General features: G+C 43.6%; 1 protein-coding gene across 1 annotated transcript in view; it reads left to right on the plus strand.

The window, feature by feature from the left end:
* fras1 (Fraser extracellular matrix complex subunit 1) overlaps positions 1–19,562 on the plus strand; it is a 235,343-nt gene that overhangs the window by 165,171 nt on the left and 50,610 nt on the right. Inside the window, exons 29-34 of the mRNA XM_040154916.1 lie at positions 6,813–6,972; positions 7,451–7,629; positions 12,926–13,042; positions 13,998–14,112; positions 15,894–16,031; positions 17,631–17,663. Coding sequence (XP_040010850.1) covers positions 6,813–6,972; positions 7,451–7,629; positions 12,926–13,042; positions 13,998–14,112; positions 15,894–16,031; positions 17,631–17,663 — 742 coding nt within the window. The remainder of the gene's footprint in view (positions 1–6,812; positions 6,973–7,450; positions 7,630–12,925; positions 13,043–13,997; positions 14,113–15,893; positions 16,032–17,630; positions 17,664–19,562) is intronic.

Below are 19,562 nucleotides of genomic sequence, written 5' to 3' on the forward strand. Positions count from 1 at the left end.
GTGAACAATAGCAACCGCGTTTCGTTTTTTTTGGTAGTGTTGATTCACAAGCTCAGACCCCGGGTCCTCTCAGTTCAGTTGAATGAAATTTTCATAAAAACTTGTACCCCCTGCTTCATAGTACAATATAGAGATAAAAAAGCATTAATATTAATCTTAAGTATTTGAGTTAACAATCCTCAAAATATACTGAGCATTATGAAAAAAACATTACTGATTTTTTTTCTGTTCGTACAGTAGGTTTACATAATTCAGCCACACTCTGCCTTATAGGATTAATAATTAAATACATAAGCTATGTGGTTTTGGCCCTCCAGTTTTTTTTGTTTTGTTTTGTTTCGATTTTGTCTTTTTTTCAAATCACAAGTCGGGCCGAGTTTCCGAGCAGTCAAATCTCAAGTAAGTCAAGTCTCACAGCATTAAGCCAAAGTCAGTTCTCAGTCTTCAGTCAGGTCGAAGGTTTAAGTCAGCTCTCACGACTAAACTCTGCACACACACACACACGCACACAAACCTGACAGACTGATTTACATACGCACATGAATATAGTAAAAGAAGCTTTTCCCATTTTTATACCAGCTCAGTTCTGACACCTCATTTTAGGTGAAAGCAGCACCATTAAATTAAGACTCATAAACTAAATGAAAATATACACTCACTTTGAAGCTTTTTGAAGATGTTTATTAGGTTTTGATACACCATGAGTTTTGCCAACAGCATATTCAAAACCTTTCCTAAAAAAAAAATGCACTAAACATAGAGAGGCTTCTAGGTTTTTAAGGTTTTTGAGCAATGCCCAAGTCATGTCTCAAGGTTTCTCTGACCAATTGCAGTCAAGGTTAGAAATGTGAACAATAGCAACCGCGTTTCGTTTTTTTTGGTAGTGTTGATTCACAAGCTCAGACCACGGGTCCTCTCAGTTCAGTTGAATGAAATTTTCATAAAAACTTGTACCCCCTGCTTCATAGTACAATATAGAGATAAAAAAGCATTAATATTAATCTTAAGTATTTGAGTTAACAATCCTCAAAATATACTGAGCATTATGAAAAAAACATTACTGATTTTTTTTCTGTTCGTACAGTAGGTTTACATAATTCAGCCACACTCTGCCTTATAGGATTAATAATTAAATACATAAGCTATGTGGTTTTGGCCCTCCAGTGTTTTTTTTGTTTTGTTTTCTTTCGATTTTGTCTTTTTTTCAAATCACAAGTCGGGCCGAGTTTCCGAGCAGTCAAATCTCAAGTAAGTCAAGTCTCACAGCATTAAGCCAAAGTCAGTTCTCAGTCTTCAGTCAGGTCGAAGGTTTAAGTCAGCTCTCATGACTAAACTCTGCACACGCACACACACACACACACGTTCTATCTGACCTACACACGCGTGTCGGACGTTAGATGCTACTCCAGAGGTGTGTCTTCCTGGTTTCTGTCGCGACGGTCAGTGGTAGTAACTTCACTGGGGTCAACTTGGGCTTAGATTTCATATCACTGACGAGGGAACCTTCGAATGATACCAAACAACACCCGCCTCGTTGTGTGCCAGTCATACTTTTGCAGAGAAACTTTTCAGCGGTGCTTTTTTTCCTCGGGTTTTTTTCTGCTCACAGGGTCGCCGCCGTTGGGTGATGGAGGGCAGCTCTGTTTGTCCGGCTGCGCATAGATGGTGCGCTTCAACTCCTCTGCATTCTCCTCTTCTGTAAATCAATACGATACGGCACACACACTCACGCACACACACCAGCATCCATTTATTGAGAAATGTCCTGATGCTGCATTCTGTCGTTGGTTGGACAGAGCGGGATGGACAGCTTGATGGAAATCTGAGGGAATGCCTTTGATTAAATCGAGGGCCTCTGGGCGGGTCCCACTAGCGCTGTTGTCACCGCTTCCTCCTTGTTTGCCTTTTATTTCCTCTACACAGGTAGATTGCCGCAGAATAGAAAGAGAGAGTAAAAAGTAAGGAAATGCAGGGAGTAGAGCAGCAACAACTGCAGCAATACTGTCTTTTCCAGCATGACAGGAGAAGGAGAAAGGCCTGGTTTCAGTGGTGTGATGGTGTGCACCAATATTCTCAGATTAATACACGAAAAAGTAACCGCGTTTTCAAGGAGCATACTTTCTGATGTTGGGTAAAGACAGTTTGAAACCGGAAGTGGCGCACTCATACTTAAAAATGAATTCCAAAAGTTACTGGTAAGCTGCAGCTAGTGAGTGCGCCACCACCACATCTCTTTCCTTTACTTTTCCTTCCGATGTATTGCATCATAGAGCAGCGGCGGTAAACACGAACAATGCTGCGTGCAGTTTACTCACGTTTCCGGATATTCGAGTTCAAATTGAAGTTCAAACCTTCGCGATGCCAAGTGGAGCTGCCAGTGTGCCGAGTCTAATGTAGCGTCAGCGCCGTGCTGCCGGTATCGAGCTGAGGAAACTACTTCTGAAATAAGCTGCAAGCGCGTAGATCACCAATCCGCCAAGAGTGCCACGGAAGAGAGCAGTGCGAGAAAAGGGTGAGAAGAAAGGAAAAGAGAATGAGTGATTATTGACTCTTAACAAACCCAGGGCGCTCTCAGGCCACCATCCAGGCGGCAGCAGTGGCTGCCGATGCCAGGCCGTGCCAGGCACAATGGACTTCCCGGAGGCTGGATCGCTGAGCTCTAAAGCAGGAGACTAATCAGGCCCGTAATGAGCCTCTGATGGATGGACTTTCTCTCGCCTGAGCCCCAGCCCTGAGCTGAGCCGGAGCTCAGCTGAATAGAAAGCAGGGCCCTTGGCTTTCAATTACTGTCTTGGGGAGAACGCTTTGAGATTCGGAAGGACCCTCAGGCTCTTCTGTTCCCCAGCAGAAATTGAAGGGAATGAGATTTTTCTTTTTCTTTTTGTTATCTTTTTCTTTTTTGCTGATCTAACTTTTTTCTAATAGCTCAGCCCTGTTGTCAAACAGAAGAGGGAGGCTGAGTGGTTTGAGCTTAGCTCTCCTCCTTCCGAGCACTTGTCTTCATCGCTGCTGAAATACAATTATTTATTTTGGGTTTTGTTTTTTTGGAACAATGCTTCTTAGTCTAAGTCTGCAATTAGATCTTAGATTGCTCTAATTTGTTGTTGCTGAAGCCGGCGTCCAATGTTGCACAGCCCCCATGTTTACTTTGGCCATGTGCTCTGTCATTTTACACACCACGGCGGCATGTTTCATCGAGATTACGTTCAAATGTGTTGCAGATAAGGGCTGAATCGACATTCTGTGACGCTCACTTACTCCGAGTCCATCGGCTCGTCTCGCTCGCCCCAGCTCGAGTGGAAATATGAGAGGGGACAACGTCATTGTCATTACAACAGCACGACCGCCCCGGTCAGCAGCCAGACGATGTTTTATGGATGACACCGACTCCATCTCGGCAAAGTCATTTATTTCTGCTTTTGTGGAATGCAGCCAAAAGCTCTCCATCCAGCATCAGCTCTACTTAGAGTCCATCTCAGGCCTGCTGACTCAAAGCCCTGTAAAGGTCTCTAATTATGCACTTTTCATGCATTTGCTCTAGGAAGTACTGCGGCTGAGGAGAAGAATAATGTTGTCTAGGTAGTTTTTTGTAAAATATATTTCAGCTAACATTACAGTATGAAAAAAATGATTTTCTGGACCATCGCCTAATGGCCTTCACTTATCCCAACAAACAACCCATCCACCTCTCGCTTATATTCCACTCCACACAATAGGTAAATGGAAAAGATTACAAGTATTAAAGAAAAATGACTCCTAATGAATCTTAATGAGTTTTAATTTCCTAAAACCGAGTGAAAATGCAATCTGTAACCTCTGGTCACAACGTGCGTGACAATGTAGGGCTTCAATATATCATTTGCTCTCAGGTTAAGGACCTCCAGCTCAAGACTTGGATGTTTTTGCTTTCATTCTTCAGTTAAATCTTTAGTGTGTCAGGTCTTCAGAGGGACTAGTATCAGTGCAAACTCTCCGGGCCGCTGACATGATCACATGTAAGATCCAAAACTAAGAACTTACAATTATCCACTGTGAAAAATAGAAGATCTTCTTTTCACTATCCAATGGAAAAAAGTTTAGTTTAAAGTAAAACAGTCCTAAGATTGTTGGTGGAGCTGAAGACATGTCTCCTGAGCAACGTGACATTTCATTAGCACCATTCCCAACTTGAATTAAGTGGATTTTGATTCTTGACTGCTTCTCTAATGTAGTTTGCAACCCTCTTCCTCTTTGTTTGTTTAAATCATGATCTCACGTTTCTCTCCACAATCTGTTTTTCCACCTTCTCTATACTTTGTCAATCTATAATTAAATCGAGCCAATTCAGTTTCTTGCTTTCCCAGAGGTCAAAAAGCAGAGACGTTTGCATCAGCGTTTCATTTTCTTCGCATCTGTCTGACGGAGATTAGACTGCTCGTCTATCTAATTTGGCAACACAAATCTCACTCTCAAAAAAACGGATTAGATTGGTGCGTTAACCAAGGAACAAAAAATAAATGAATAAAAAAAAATTGGGAAAATTAGCAAATGGGGCTGCAGCTGCAGAACAAAGAGTCAAAAAAGGTTGGAGGTCTGGGGAAATCAGGAGTATCGGCAAACTTGTGAATCTAAAAAGGTCCTCTGCCCGCTTTTATTTCGAAGAGTGTGCTGATTCTGGGTCTGAGTGTCCTTGAGAGACCTTGGTGTTCTCCGGGGGAGCTCGATAATCTCCCGGATGATGTGGTCCTCTGAGTTAAAAGCCTGCCATGCTGACTTATGTGTTTTCTCCTCCTCGGCAATCCGCCGCTCGTCTGCGATTCTTTGCTACTCCGCTGAAATAGTGTGATTTGGATCAGCCGAGCAGCAGGCAGAAGAGCCACAGACGGTCTCTAGGTTGCTATCAGCAAACACAGACGCCGTGCGTGCAAACACAGTCATACTCACACACCTCTCTTGTGATCTGTTACCACCTACTGCCACAAGTGTTTATGCCACTGCACTGATTCTCTCCGGCAGTAGATGGTCAACTGTGTGCGTTCAGCTAAGAACTTGATAAAGAGTTGACCTCAAGTGAATGTTTTATGAGAGTTTAAGTTCTAATCTCTAATAAGACAAAAAGGTTAGTAGGCTGTAACGAATTGCTTTACTAATAGTTAGTAAATCGTTTGTGGTCAAGAGACGAGTTGGAAGCCAGTTTTTGAAAAATCACTTTGGCGGGGTGTAAAAAAGCAGTTATAAATGTTGGCAGTCCATTTATAAACACTAACTCTCTCATTTTAAAATAAGCCATCAACTCTTCAGTTATGTTAATAGGATGCTAATTAATGTATTTTGGTGTAGATGCCCTACATCTACATATTAGGTTAAAAACGCTTCATTTGGGGCTTTTCTTTTTTTGCTCCCACTGGAGGATAAGCACCAGCAAAGGGGTTTTTTAACAACATGGCTTCCATTATGAGGCCGATCATGCAAAGTGTATCTTGTAAGAAAATGGTATCAAAGTGTGTTTTGTTTTCTTCTTTTAAAATTGATTTCTGCAAAATGTTTTGGTTTACTTAGTATTCGAAGATCGACATGGTACAAACGTCCCGTGTTGTTCATCGCTGTGTTCGCCGTGACGATGTATATGTGGTTTGATTTTCTTACCGTCAAGAGGTGCTCGGGCAATATCTGTGAATATAAACAGTTTTTTTCAATTTTTGGCAGCTAGATGACATCATCCAGATGTAAAATGTGGAGCTTCTGCCTACGGAATAAATAGCAGGTTGATTTTATTGATGCCCAAGAAAAATGTCCTACCTCTTTTTACTCAGACAGCAGTGTGACAAGCTGAGTAAGAGATCTGGTCTGAAAACCTCCCTGAGAGCAGGCATCCTCCCCGCTGAAATGTCCTCGAGCGACACTGAATCATCCTCCAGCTCTGTTTGCTCTCTGTAGCCGATCGTGCTCTTTTTTTCTTTGCTTTGGAGGGAGGGTGAGAAAAACCACGAGTTAGTCTGCTGTGGATCGACGCAGCACCGCAAAAATGAGTCTGACTCTAAAGTTGTGCTGTCGTTTCCCGGACCGAGAAACCACAGACCGATAGTTCTGTGACCAGGTAATTCTGACTGAAGGCTTAGCGCCGCTGCTGATTGACAGAGCTTTACGACGGGCTCCTGGGACTCGGAAACCTGAGGTTACAACAGATGTGGAATAAAACAGGCCGCACAGTCTGTGACGACACAAAGTGAAACCGAAGGCAGGCTGCACCTGAAGAACAAAACAGAGTCTGCCACTGTTTCTCTTTATACATCAGTGCCTACACCACAGGGATTTCACATGGGATTTCTCAGTTTGAGTAATGATTAATATATTGCTCAGTTTACTGTGTTTAGAGGTAAATTTAATGTAAATAACACTGTATTATGCTACTGCACCTATGCCTAATTCAAGCTACCATCCAGTTACTGGACACTTTTCTATTCGATCTAAAAACAAGGCATCTGCAAACAGGAGGTGATGAATTTTATTTTTCTAATTTGATTGGACCTGACTGACTAAACATCTCGTCAATCTTACAATGTCCTGGGGAAATTAGCCGACAGACGCTGGTTAGGAAAGAAAAATGACCCAGTCGTATGTCGCTAGTCTTCGGATCAGTTGAAATTAAGCCGCTGTAACCAGACCCCCCCACCGCAGATATATTCCCAGAGGTTTTGGATCTCACAGTGGGTCTAACAGCTGTTATGGCTTCAAAGGATCTATCCTGAAAGGTTTTGTACAGTGTGTGAGAAAAGCTGGTCAAATGTTATGAGGGTTAATACACATATTTGTTGGTGGTTGTTTTTACTCAGGCTGCCGACTCTCCGCTTGTGCTGTCCGTGCCCATGACCTGGGTAAAAGAAGGAGGACTGGTGCGACTGGATAAAAAATACCTGCAGGCAGAATACAAGGGAGTCAGCTCCGATGAAATCGTCTACACCATCCTCGCCTCGGATGGGCAACCTAAATACGGTACAAACTCCTCAACACTCAGGCACATGTAATACTGTTCCAAGAGATTCGAAAACGTTCTTTTTCATATTTCGGAGGATTTGGATAATTGGATACTTTTCAAGTGTTTATATTCCATAATCAAGCAGACTCTGAGTTGGCTCAAGATATGAACTGTACTTCACTTTGAGCTTCTCCTCAAGACTAGAAATCATTTTGTTAAAGTAATTTTAAACTGTGGACGTGGACCGTGGACATCCTAACCAAGCTCCAGCCATCTCTGACGTTGAACTCAACCCAAAATGTTTGAATTTTTATCTCTAAGCTAATCATCACAGCCATAACCCAAACTTTGTGCTGGTTCGGCCAACCACGGCACCTCTGCCTGCAGCCCCGGCAGGATCCTTAATTTTACTGTTAAGACAAATACGACTGGACCACGCAGTGATTTATGATAACTGTGAGGAAACTCTTGGTCACCTCCACCGTCTCTGTCCAGGTGAGGTGCTGCTGTTGTCCATGCCAGCTGACGGCCCACCAGAGGGCTGGCGCCCCCCGCTTACAGACGACGGCGGCTTTACGGCCACTACTTCTTTTACTCAGCAGGACGTCAACGACGGCACGGTCTGGTACCGCCACTTTGGCCGGGGTACCAGCAGCGACTCCTTCCAGTTCCAGGTCAGTGCTGATTCCTCCACTCCGTCCACAGAGGACGTGTTTCACCTGCGTTTTTCACCCATTTGTCTCCGGGGCATCTGACGGAGCAGACATGCTTCTTTTCTGGTTCAGCTCTCTGCACCCGCTGCCTTACACGGGTTCTCAGGTACTTTAAAGTAACTTTTGCATTTTCTGGGGATCTCTCTCTCTTTTTTTTTTTTTTTTTTTTCAGTTGGTTGGCCCCAACGACATAACGCAAGACAATTAATTCTTTCATCATATTTTTAATATAAATTTGTCACGCTGGCTGCTCATCAGAGCAGGCGATACACCATATGAGCAGTCACAGCCACCGTGGCGGACCATTACATTATACTAATTGTGCAATCCACTGAAAAACAAAGCAACTCCAGCCTCCACAGCGTTTGTTCGATGGGCATAGAGGTGATCTCAGGGAAGTAAAGAGGAGCGTTTCAGAAATGAGCACCGACCGTCAAAACTGGGAGTGGAGTATCCTCCCAATGCAAACCAGAGCATCAAAAAAAAAAAGAGGGCTTGAAATATCACGTGTATTTGTTGAACTTTTGAACTACAAAAAATAAAAATAAAAATAAAGCTCTGGACTACGCTGGCAGGATAAACACATGGTAAGCTTGTTTTTCTCACTGCTGAGTGTGTAGTACTACTACTGTACAATTAAGTAATTTCAAAAAACAGATCAAAGAAAAGAAACACACTGTGAAGAAGAGAAAACCTCCAGGCGCTGGTATGAATGACTCACTCGGAAAGGAAAAGAGTAGGAGACGCTGACAGAGATGCAAGCTGTCGTCCGTTGTTTTTTCTCTTGTGCTCTCATTGTCTCTGTGGAGCGTTCTTTGAAGTTCACGCTCACACTCATGTTCCGACGTTCCCTTGTGTTTACCTCTTCGCCCCCCCCCCTCTTTTCCAGTCCTCAACCTTTCCATCCATTCAACATCTCTTCCTCTGGCTTGATTTATTTCTTTCCGCCCTCCTCTTCCTGTCACGCATCTCCGCCTCTCCGTTATTTTTCTTCTAACCATGAAACTGTATGGCTGTACGTACATAAAACTGCAGTTTATAGGAACCAGTAAAACGTGTTGCTCCGTCTTTGTTCCTGGGCTTGAGAAGTTACAGTCTGCTCATTGCGCCGTAGACTGTATTAACGACCAACCATTTTACAGTCTTATGTGTGTTCCTGTCATTTTGGCTAGATAGATGTGTCTCCTTTTCATCCTCTCTCATTTATTTCCTCCTCAGCTTAACCGTGTTAGCTGTGGATTTCGTCTCCTTCGTTCCAGGGGTTAGAGTGGCCCGGTACAATATGGAACGGCTTTGATTAATAAGTAAATAAATCTGATTGGCAGTTTCATACACAATAATGTGGGTCGTTGGCCCCCTGCTGCAGCGGATCTTAGGCCCCTGCCAAAAGCCACTTTAACCCCTGCTTCAGTCCAGTCCTTGGCACCAAACTTGTGTGACTCATAGCCTTTCAAAATGAACCCATGGTGACTTATCTTGATTAGTATTAATGATATCAAATTACTTGCGTTTGGCTCCAAATCCGAGGCAATCCCACTAAAACCGATTGAGCATTCATCACACCGCAGTTAGAGCATTTTTATGCCAGTCTCTACTTCACATAGACTCCATTAGAAAAACAAAAGAGGCAGCCAAAAGCTTATAGCTACATCTAATGATCTCTCTCTGTCTCCATCCAGCCCCCCACATTGTGGCCCCATCCATCAGGGCAAATGCATTTCAATTACACGGTGCTGAATTCAAATTAAATTCTCAAGTGTCTCATCATTTTGATGGGAAGCAGAAAAAGAGCAGAAGCGAGGAAAAGCGAAACCCCTTCACAAACTGAACTGCTGGAAGCGTTTTTGCTGTTTGTGGGAGGTGCCGATATCTAAGGATGGTATTACTGTCGCTTTTTATTGAAAAATTAGAACTGACTGACTCGAAATTCATTCTGCTCCGGCAACTCGGAGCTCTGCAGCCGAGCGGAAGTAGGCTGTACGGCCCTCTACGCACACATTTTCTTCATACGCAAACTTCTGGATCTGCAAATCAAAACCCTGTTCAAATCGGAGAGATGGCAATTTGATTCGTTTTTTTTTTCCCTCACGCTTGGCTGAAGGATTGTCTTAAGAAATACTCAACACAAGAACCAGACACTAAAACTATAAATGAATCCCGTTAAAATAAATAAATAAATAGAATATTTCTCAAGTTATGTGTGTGGCTTGAGAAAGGGGCACCTTTGTGGCCCAGGAATTAAGGCAGCAGCTTCCCTTGCGAATCTGGCCAGGGACTTTAACTGCATGTTGTTTTGCATCTCCCTCTCCCTTCATTCCCTGTCATCTGTCTATCGTCAGCGCTTTAATAAAGGTACAAAATGTTCCTAAAAAGCCCTAAAACTACTTGAGTTAAAAGGATGGAAAGAGAAAACAGCTAAGTTACAGGACATTAGGATAAAATTTAAGCTCTTATAAATTAGCATTAGCTGTTGCTAATCCTTTAGCAAACAATTGCATATTTACACAGCAAGCTAACACAGTGCAACATTATCATTGATTTTGAGAATGAATTATCTGGCTCTTTAGCTGCTAGATGTTCTGGAAAACGTGCTGGATAAGCTGAGGCTGACCTGGACAGTAAATGGGCCATATAAACCAAAACTATAAGCTAAAAGAAGCTAAAAAGCTCCATAGAGATGCAGAGTTGCTGCTACTTTTTTTAAAATATTTGTCATTATTCATTTGAATCATTTTTAATAAAAAAAAAAGAAAACAGAAAACTAATTAGCGAAGCTTTGAGAAAAGCATAGCCCCTACCCTGGTTCTAAATATAATACCACTTTTGCCCCTGAAAGCGCATGTACAAGCCACCGGGCCAAACAGGTTGGAAAGCAAATCCAATGAAATACACACAAATTAGTTTCAAATCAGTTTTTAAAGCTGCTCTGCAAAAGGAACCGTGATGGCTCCAGAGGGAAAACGAGAGGAGACATGCCAGAATGCAATCACGCGTTGTCAGAGCTCGTTTGACCGGATGCCAGTGGACAGGACACAACGGCCTCACGTCTCCCAGCTTTACAGTGCTCACTCCAGACGACGGGAGAAGTTGTATTTCACTTCAAAGAACCTACGACGTATATGTCATTCGTGTTGAATGGAATCAAGGGCGCAATCAATTATTTACGGCTACAACACCCCCTTCCGTAAATCCAGCCGAGTCAGCGCTGCCTCTCCCGGTAACATGTTCCCTGTGATTGGTGGCGCTGACTCCGGGCTTCACGCTGGTGTTGCATTATTTCTGACTGACGGAGCTGACTACAAGTTGTTGAACTTTCTTTCCTCCGAATGCCGCCGCTGTGACAGGGACCAGCCGCAGCAGCAGAATAAGTAAGTGGCGGTTTCGGAATGAACAACCGAGTCTGCTGCTGTTGCTTGGGCTTCTGGGGGGACAAAACAGGACACGTATTGCGGGGAGCTCGAGTAAGAGAAAATCCAGAGCACCAGTAACACAGTTTGATGTAAAAGTTGAACTGAAAAATAGTTTTAGAAATGCAGTGTGGGCAAAAACTAGTTTCCTTCCAGACAAGCAGGCAAAGGGGATTAGACTGATCCAGCTGCTTCTCCATCACTTATCAGCAATTCAATTAACGTAATCTAATTAAATTCTGATTTAATTCCTTCAAATTCTTTACAAGGAAGCAAAAAAATTACAGAGGTCAAAGGTCATAGCCTCAGCATAGAGCTCGAGAGGGACACTGCAGGAGAGGAGAAGGACTGAAAAGAGAGAGCGGGCCAGAGAGGACAAGCTTCTTCTGCTGGTGAAGGCAGATTTCTTGTACTGATTGTGGGGCTCGTTTCTGTGACTGCTCAGCAGCGGTGGCCTATACTGTTGTCATGGCCCTGCACGGATTGGGTGGATGCATCGGTCGACTGCTGTTCCTCAGTTCGGAGCGACAGTCAACGTAGTTTTCCTCTGACTATGTCCACGATCGTTACCTGGGGAATTCGGCAACAGCTAAAAAAGATTGTGTTCCTGACCCTCATGTAGGTTGAGTTTTCAAAGACAAACTTTAACCATTGCGGTGGCAGATCAGCACACACTCCTAAGAGTCGTAAATAAACCGCGCAAAAGACACGCATTCGCCCTGGCTATCCAGGAAAGAACTGCCACACTACAAGTGCTTGAAGCAAGAAAGGGCGAATTGTCCATGGACTGACTGCTTATAAAAGATTTTAAATTGACAATTATCTGGTTAATTAACTGGGGATAATACAATCCCTCGCAATACATGTAGAATTTTCGAACCTATTCACGGACTATGAATCTTATTTTTGTTCAAGTCTAAACATTTGCATGCGGATGTAAAACATAGCCCCTTAACAGCAGCTGTTAGCAGAAGCCAGACAGATTCTCCTTGGGGGAGGAAGCCAGACAGCGTTTAAAAAAGGAACGGTTCTGAGAATGAAAGGAAAAGTGGGGAAATTATCCTTGTGTTGGATTCACTTCATCGAAAGTTGGGAACGTCAGCGTGAGCTGTGCTTTGTGTCCTGGTTCAGAAACAGCTGTCCGCTGCTGTCACACTCTGAGCTACCTGCTGCTTAACCAAACCCTCAGAGGCTCCTTCTGTGTCCTCTCATGTACTTTATATAATATTTTTGATTTTTTTTTTTTTTTTTTTTTTCCTATATTAGATTTTCATGGATATTAGAAAGTCATTCAAAAGCGATCAAAAGTGTAGTTGCTTTAATGAGAGTATTAACTGCTGGTTAGAGATCGGTTCTTAAACCTGGTCAGCTGAGCACTGAGATCATTACACTGAATTCTACTCAAATTGACATCTCCTTCATTAATATTCTTGTGGTGCAGACAGTGATTTATAGAAAGAGACAGACTCGCCCTCTGTGGTTCACTCCTGCAGCACAGCCTGATGTCAGGTTCACTTTCTGTCGTCACATTTGTCACAGTTATTGGACCGCAGCTTGTTTTTATTTATTTCTTTCTCTTGCTTTATCATTATTTTCTTTTGTATCTTAACTTCTGGTGACTCTCAAGAGCCTGTCATCAGCTCTGTCACCCTGGAATGATGCACAATGCACCAGCCACTTTGCAGTGGAAAAACAAACATTTGTTGAGATAATGTGCTGCGCGTTCAGACTTCAACTTCAAGATGAGAGAAGTATAGCGTGAGCAGAGGAGGAAGATAAGCGAAGAGGGGCACGTCTAGCTGTGCTGAGCGTATTTGATCAGGGTTTTCAGTCCCTAATATTGTCTGCAGGTTTCTACGGAGGCAGCCTCGGTCGTACAGAGCGACGCCCAGACCTTCACCATCGGGGTCCTGCCTCAGATCCCAGGATTCCCCCAGCTGGCCCCTGACTGTGACCTACAGCTCACGGTGAGGGATTAAAAAAAAAAAATAAGAAAAATGGTAAACTAATGCAGGCCTCATGGAAACCTAGACTTCTGTATACCGATGCATGTATTCTTCTGTCAAACAAGGGGTTGTATAGGAAAAGTTTATCATTATTATTTTTATATTTATCATTATTTTTTTCTCAAGAAAACTCTTATTATCCAAAGGAGCAGCAGCACATTAAACATACAGTTCTCCCCTGCACCTCTGCCCAGTGCCACAAGCCTTGTGTCACGTCTCTTCGACAGCAGGCAGCGACATGGACTTCTCTGCTCGGGGGCGAGCTGATGCTTCAGTCCTAGCAGATCGTGTTTTGGGAACCCATGACGGATTTTTAAAGTGGTCACAAACGTACAGAGTTCAAGCTCTGAGATTCGACAGCTTGGCATTTCTGATTCCTTTGCTGTTAACAGGTTTTGGTCCTGCGCACATGCCATTGAGGTTTTATGGCGTAGAACTTAGACGTATACATCTGAGCATTATGTATCTGAAAGCCTTATTTCAAAAGTTTAAATTATGAATTACTGAAGTCAGACTTACTTTAGTCTGCTGGATTTCAGACTCCCCTGGTTTTAGTGTTAACATTAACTTAATTATTCAATTATAACTTTTTAAGACTATATTATTAGTCTTAATGTTTTTCAAAATGTCCTTGAAATGTCCTGGAGAATGTGTTCTGTAAAACATAGTGGGAACCCTGTAACTACTGCAGCTGCTGTGAGGAGCAGGGAAACTCCTGCCTGTGTGGTTTCTTTTCAGTTTCTACGCATGTGGATCCCTCAGTCTCAGTTATAATCAGAGTTGGAGGATACAGTAGCGCTTGTTTCGCCTCTGTTCTCACCTCAGCGTGTGTGCATGTGTGCGCATGTGTGTGCGTGTGTGTGTGTGTGTGTGTGTGCTTGTGTGTGTGTGTATACATCGGCCCGTGTGCGTCCAGGCTCTGGAGGATCGGGTGACAGAGATAACACCTTCGGCTCTGTCCTTCGTCGACTCTGAGACTCCCAGCGAGAAGCTCATCTACAACATCACCAAACCCCTGCCGTCAGGACAAGGTCAGCCACACACAGAGACACACACACACACACACACACACACACACACACACACACACACACACACACACACACACACACACACACACACACGCACAAACACACACTGCGGCTTTCCCTCACCGTGTTGAAATGATTAGAAGGATTAAAATCGAAATAGTATCAATGGGCATGAGTCTTATAATTAGAGCGAGAGAGTGAGTGAGCTCCTGAGCTTTAGTTTGGTTCCCGTCTCCGAACTGAAGCGGAGCAGGAGAAGTTAATGTATATAATGTATCCTCATTAATTATCACTTACGAGCGAGGCACTGTCAATGACAGTTTTTTAGTGGAGCTGCTCAGTGGTCCAAATTTTTGCATACCAGCTTCCTGGTATCGAAGTGGAAAACTTAGGGCCGACAGACAGTTGACATCTACAAAATCTTGTCTGGATGAATGAAAATAAGTTTTAGAAAAGAAGGTGATGATTTAAAATTTAGGAGGAGTTCAGCCAGGATATAGCTTTTCCCATCTGGGAAAATCAGCCAGAAACTAGCAAATCTTTTGCTCATGAGTCCGAGTCAGTTACAAAATGATTTAATTACTGGCTTTGAGTCTGGACTTTTAGGAGAACGAGTGTTGATTTCCTTTTTGCTGAATTTAATGAGCCATTCATTTTAGCTTTGAACCGCCTGACAGGCTGGTGTGTCATTTTCAGCTCTAATGATGCCGTCTAATGAACGGCAAAAACGATTCACAATGGGTCAAATTCATCAACTAATGGACTGACAAATGTATGTGGAAATCATTTTGATAGGAGCCAGCGAGGAGGAGGACGGCTTCAGATAAAACGGAAACATTTTTCATAAGCGCTTCATTTTCAGAAATTCAGAGTTGACCCTCGCAACATCCAGTTCTTTGTCACATGGAATGTTAATGCGGGTTGAGTTTAGATGCATTACTACTGAATAAGTCCAAGGTTTCAGTCATTATTTTACAGTCATTGAGTGCTGGGGACTCTTTTCCGGGCACCGAGGGGCTGTGTTTTAACACAAACAGTATTATACTGCACACACATCAACACGAAGTCATCTCCTCAACGCTGCAGCAGCTTTGTGAATTCTTCCGTAAGATAAAGGCATGAAGTGAGCCGGTCTGCGCCAACATCTCTCAGAGCCGGAAAAACGACCTTATTGGTCGAATTCGGCCACAGTGGTCCTGTCAAAGTCAAGAAGAGCTGAGCCTTCGAATGCAAGGAAAGTGAGAGAATTTAGTATGATCCGTATTTGCACCGATTTCATGCCCTAACGCCACGAAGAACAGAAAAGGGCTTGGGCATGCAGCCGACCTGCAAACCAGAATGCCATCAATTGCCTGTAATCGGTGCAGATTTTCAGCACATGAAATACTCAAGTTTCTCTGCATTCAGCTTTTTTTCTGTGTTTATTGACAGTAAAGAAATAGAGGTAGGTGTGACATCTACATTTCATTCAGTTATGACCTTGGCATTTATGCTATTGGAAGGTTAACAGGCTAGGGAACGATCTTGCAGGGATAGTTTAGGTCTGGCAGGTCTACTGCTGCCGTCAGGATGCCTCTGAATAGTAACCTTTTCACGTCTTACCTCCCGTCTTTCTCACCCTGCTTCGGCGTAGCATTAACTAACCAGCTTCCCCCCTGCTAAGTGTTACTGAGCCGCTGAGACTGGCTTTGTGTCTGATTTTCCAGTTGTGGGCAGATGCAGGATGAATTCCCCACAGCAGGGACTAAACTGAATCTCCTCCCCGCGCCGTTTGTTTTCAGGGGCGATCGAGCATCGGGGCAGACCTTACAGACCAGTGAAGCACTTCACTCAGGCCGACGTCAACAACGGCGAGATCATTTACAGACCACCACAGGCCCCTTCACACCTCCAGGAGCTCTACCAGTACTCCTTCATCGGTGAGATACACACACAAACGCTCACACTCACAAACAGTAACCTTCAGTTCCTGTATAATGCACCGGGTCTCGAATTAGGAGCCTGCAAGCTGTGTCGTTGGGCAACGGTGTAGGTCCTGGGAGACTGGCCAGTTGGACAGCTTGGCCGCTACCGTACATGGAGAGAACATCCAGTATTCCCCAAAATCAAGCAAAGTGTCCTACCTGGTCGATTGTCGGCTCCAGGCCGTAAAACTTAAGCATTAGAGTCGCTACCATATTAAATTGTCTTCGGATTTATACGGTTGGAAAATCAAGTAGAATTGATGTGAAACGACTGCAGCGGCCAGGTCTACCTCTGGAACTGTTTCATGTGCCGAGCAGCCACATCTCGATCTCTAGGTGAGCAGTATGCCGTCACCCACCACGAGCCCCCTCCGTGGAGACCAGCGAAGTAATCCCGGCCTCCCGCCACTCTGTCGGGTTCCTGGTTTTACCACATAAAGCCCCTGGACTCGGACAGGCCCCCTGGCGTTTCATTCACTGTTCACAGAGCTGCTGAAGGTTCTCAAATCACACGATTGCATATGTCCCCTACTGTCTTTCACGTCGCTGTTTTGTTAAAGGGGCACTGCACTGATTTCACGTATCAAGGTCAATGTAGGAGGCACAGGGAGTTACTACTCCTCTATATGGCTTCTCTCATCTGAGAAAAACTGGAGCTTTAGATTTGGCGATGACATTTTTCTTTTCACAGAATGCCTACGTCACGAAACTAGAGGTGCTTGTTACACCGCTAGAGGCTGGAGTTTGAAAGGTGTCCACCAGAGAAAGGCAGGGTTTAGTGAAGGACGCCATCTGCGCTGGCTTTCAGTGGCCGTTCGCCGTGTCCAGCCTTCACTGCCCCTCAGCAGCTGATAGTTTGGCACGAGAGGGTGCTTAACAAGTAAGGTAGGGGAGAGGTAGATTTAAGATTGTCGTCCGTGATCAGTTCAGACTACATCAAGGCGGAAGTCAAGTTTCTCTGAAACAGGAAGTGTCTGATGAAATCCTGGCATATAAAATGTGATATTTTTCCTTTTACTGATCAAGGCTAGAGATCTGTCAATCTTGAGGCTCATCATTCAGTATATATAGTAGTAGTATAGTATTCAGTATATAGACATATAGACATATATATAAATATATATATATATATACATATACACATATATACCTTTTCCAAATCCTCCTAAAGTCCTGGATCATGTTTTCCGTCGCCAGGCTATCGACAATAAACTTGGTGTAAATGATGAATATTTGAACAGGGAGAGTGGAGTTTAGCCGTTTTAAAAACAATGTTGAGGACACGTGAGACATTTTCAAAGGAAATCTTTGCCATTTTTAAGAGACGTACAGTCCAAAAAATAATCCGTAATCCAAGATCAAAGCTGACTGTAGTTTCTCTTAATCTGGGTTTGTGGAGCTCCAGTGGAAAGCTTTGCATCAGTGAATCATCCTCCTGAGCTTCATGCATTAAAGCTTCATTCACTGCAACACCCTGTCAACTCTGCCTAAATCCACTGTTTTTTACTTTTGCATCATCATAGCTTTGACAGTTTTCTTTTTCAACCCCAACAGGTCTGCCGGAGTCGCTGAGCGTCTATTTCACAGGTAAATACCTCTGGTCTCACTTCTCTTCAAGCTCTGCTCTTCTGTCCTTCCTCTCCTCCTTATCCGTGCCTAGTCCTCTCTTCCTGTCTTCTTCCCTCTACCCTGGATGTCTCCTCTTCACTCTCCTCGTCATTGTTACCCTCTCACCTCCTGTCTTCTTCGCACTGTCACCCTCAGTCTTCTTTCAGTCTTAACTTCTTCCTCTCCGTTTCCTCTATCCATCTCCTTCTCCAAATGACATATTTCTCCTCTCCCGTCTTCTCTTTCCTCAATCTCCTTTCCATGTCTTCTTTCCTCTCCCCTTCTCCGTCCATCTAGTCCTCTCCTTTTGCTCTCCATTTTGATCTACCGTTGTGGGATTTTCTTCTAATTTCAGTCTCTCTCCTCTTCTGTTTTTGCTCTTCTTCTCTCACCACATTTCCCCTGCTCCCTCCTTTCCTTTCCACTTTGTCTTCTGCGCCTCTCACCTTTGATTCCATCTTTCTCTTATTTCCTCTTCTCCCTTGATCTCTCCTTCCCTGTTGCATTTTTTTCATCCTCCTCCTTTTAATCTTCACCAGAGATGTCTTTTCTCTTTCCTCCCCTTGGATTTACTCCTTTCCTCTCATTTTCCTTTTTTCTCCTCTATTCTCTGTATTTCTTTCATCTTTTCTCAGCTCATACATTCATCTCCTCCTAATTTTTCTCTTTTCCTCTCCACCTTAAATCTCCCTTCTCTTTCCCTCGTCTTCACTCCTATACTTTATTTCTGCCATTCCACCCTCCTCTCCACCACTGCCACTGTCCTCTACTTTTATAACCTCCACGCTAATCAGACTTTGTCATCAGATCATCTGTGTTTCTCTCTTCCGGCTCTTTCACTTTAAGCTGCAGATAAAACCAAGGCTCTCCTGTTTACTGCATGTTTGATGAGGTGACGCTGCTCTCTAACTTGGCCCCGTAGCAGGATCTGTTTGAGAAATGTGTGTTTACGGGTGTTCATGCCTTGAGGCACCCACACATACAGTAGTCTCAGATGCTTCTATCCTCCATCCAGCCATCCTACCTCAGTTCTGGTTTTAAAGGGCTCAAAGTAAGCGATGGCTTCTCTTGGTGCCCAGTAGAAAGTTCAACAACGGTTATCACCAGTCAGTTATTGGTCTGTGGCACAGAGGATAAAGCGTAAGTAATGTACGATTCTGAGATACTGTGTCTGCAGGTTTGAATTTCTACTATGCTATATTTCAGAGGGAAATGTTGTACTGAAATGATCAGTCAATTAACCGAATAGTTGATTGAGCACAATTTAATTAATTCATTGATTGATTGTTTTATTCATTGAGTTGTTTTTTTCAAGCAAAAATAACCAAAGGGTCTCTGGTTCCACCTTCTCAATTGTTAGAATTTGCTGCTTTTCTCTTTACATAATCAAAAACAGAATATTTTCGGACTGTTGGGAATTTAAAGCCCAATTTCCTCGGGTAATTGGATGATGGGGCATTTTTCAAATGATTAATCGATTATTGGAGAAACTGAAAGATCAAGCATTAATGCAAAACCCCTTAGTACGGCCCTGCGCTACACCGACGGCTGGTAATGATGGTTACGGCGCAGAGCAAGACTTTACACACAAAGTGCGTGCATTGCTAGGTGAGTAGCACCTGCACCAGCAAAAAAATAATCCATGTAAAAGCTCCAGTGATTCCACTGAATCTGGGGCCAATCGTCACAACGAGTAGTTTAAATTTTGAAACTTAACTTTGTCACACACAGAGAATTTGACTCTTATTCAGTCTGCGTGCACGCAGCACATGTAGCGCAATACTAAATGCGAAGAAAGTAGAAAGACATATTACAGGGGCTGTTACGCACAGAGTAAATAGTTCTAGAAACACAGACAAACGACAAACCCCCACACAA

The sequence above is a fragment of the Xiphias gladius genome, chromosome 19, assembly GCF_016859285.1.
Source record: "Xiphias gladius isolate SHS-SW01 ecotype Sanya breed wild chromosome 19, ASM1685928v1, whole genome shotgun sequence".
Classification (NCBI taxonomy): Eukaryota; Metazoa; Chordata; class Actinopteri; order Istiophoriformes; family Xiphiidae; genus Xiphias; species Xiphias gladius.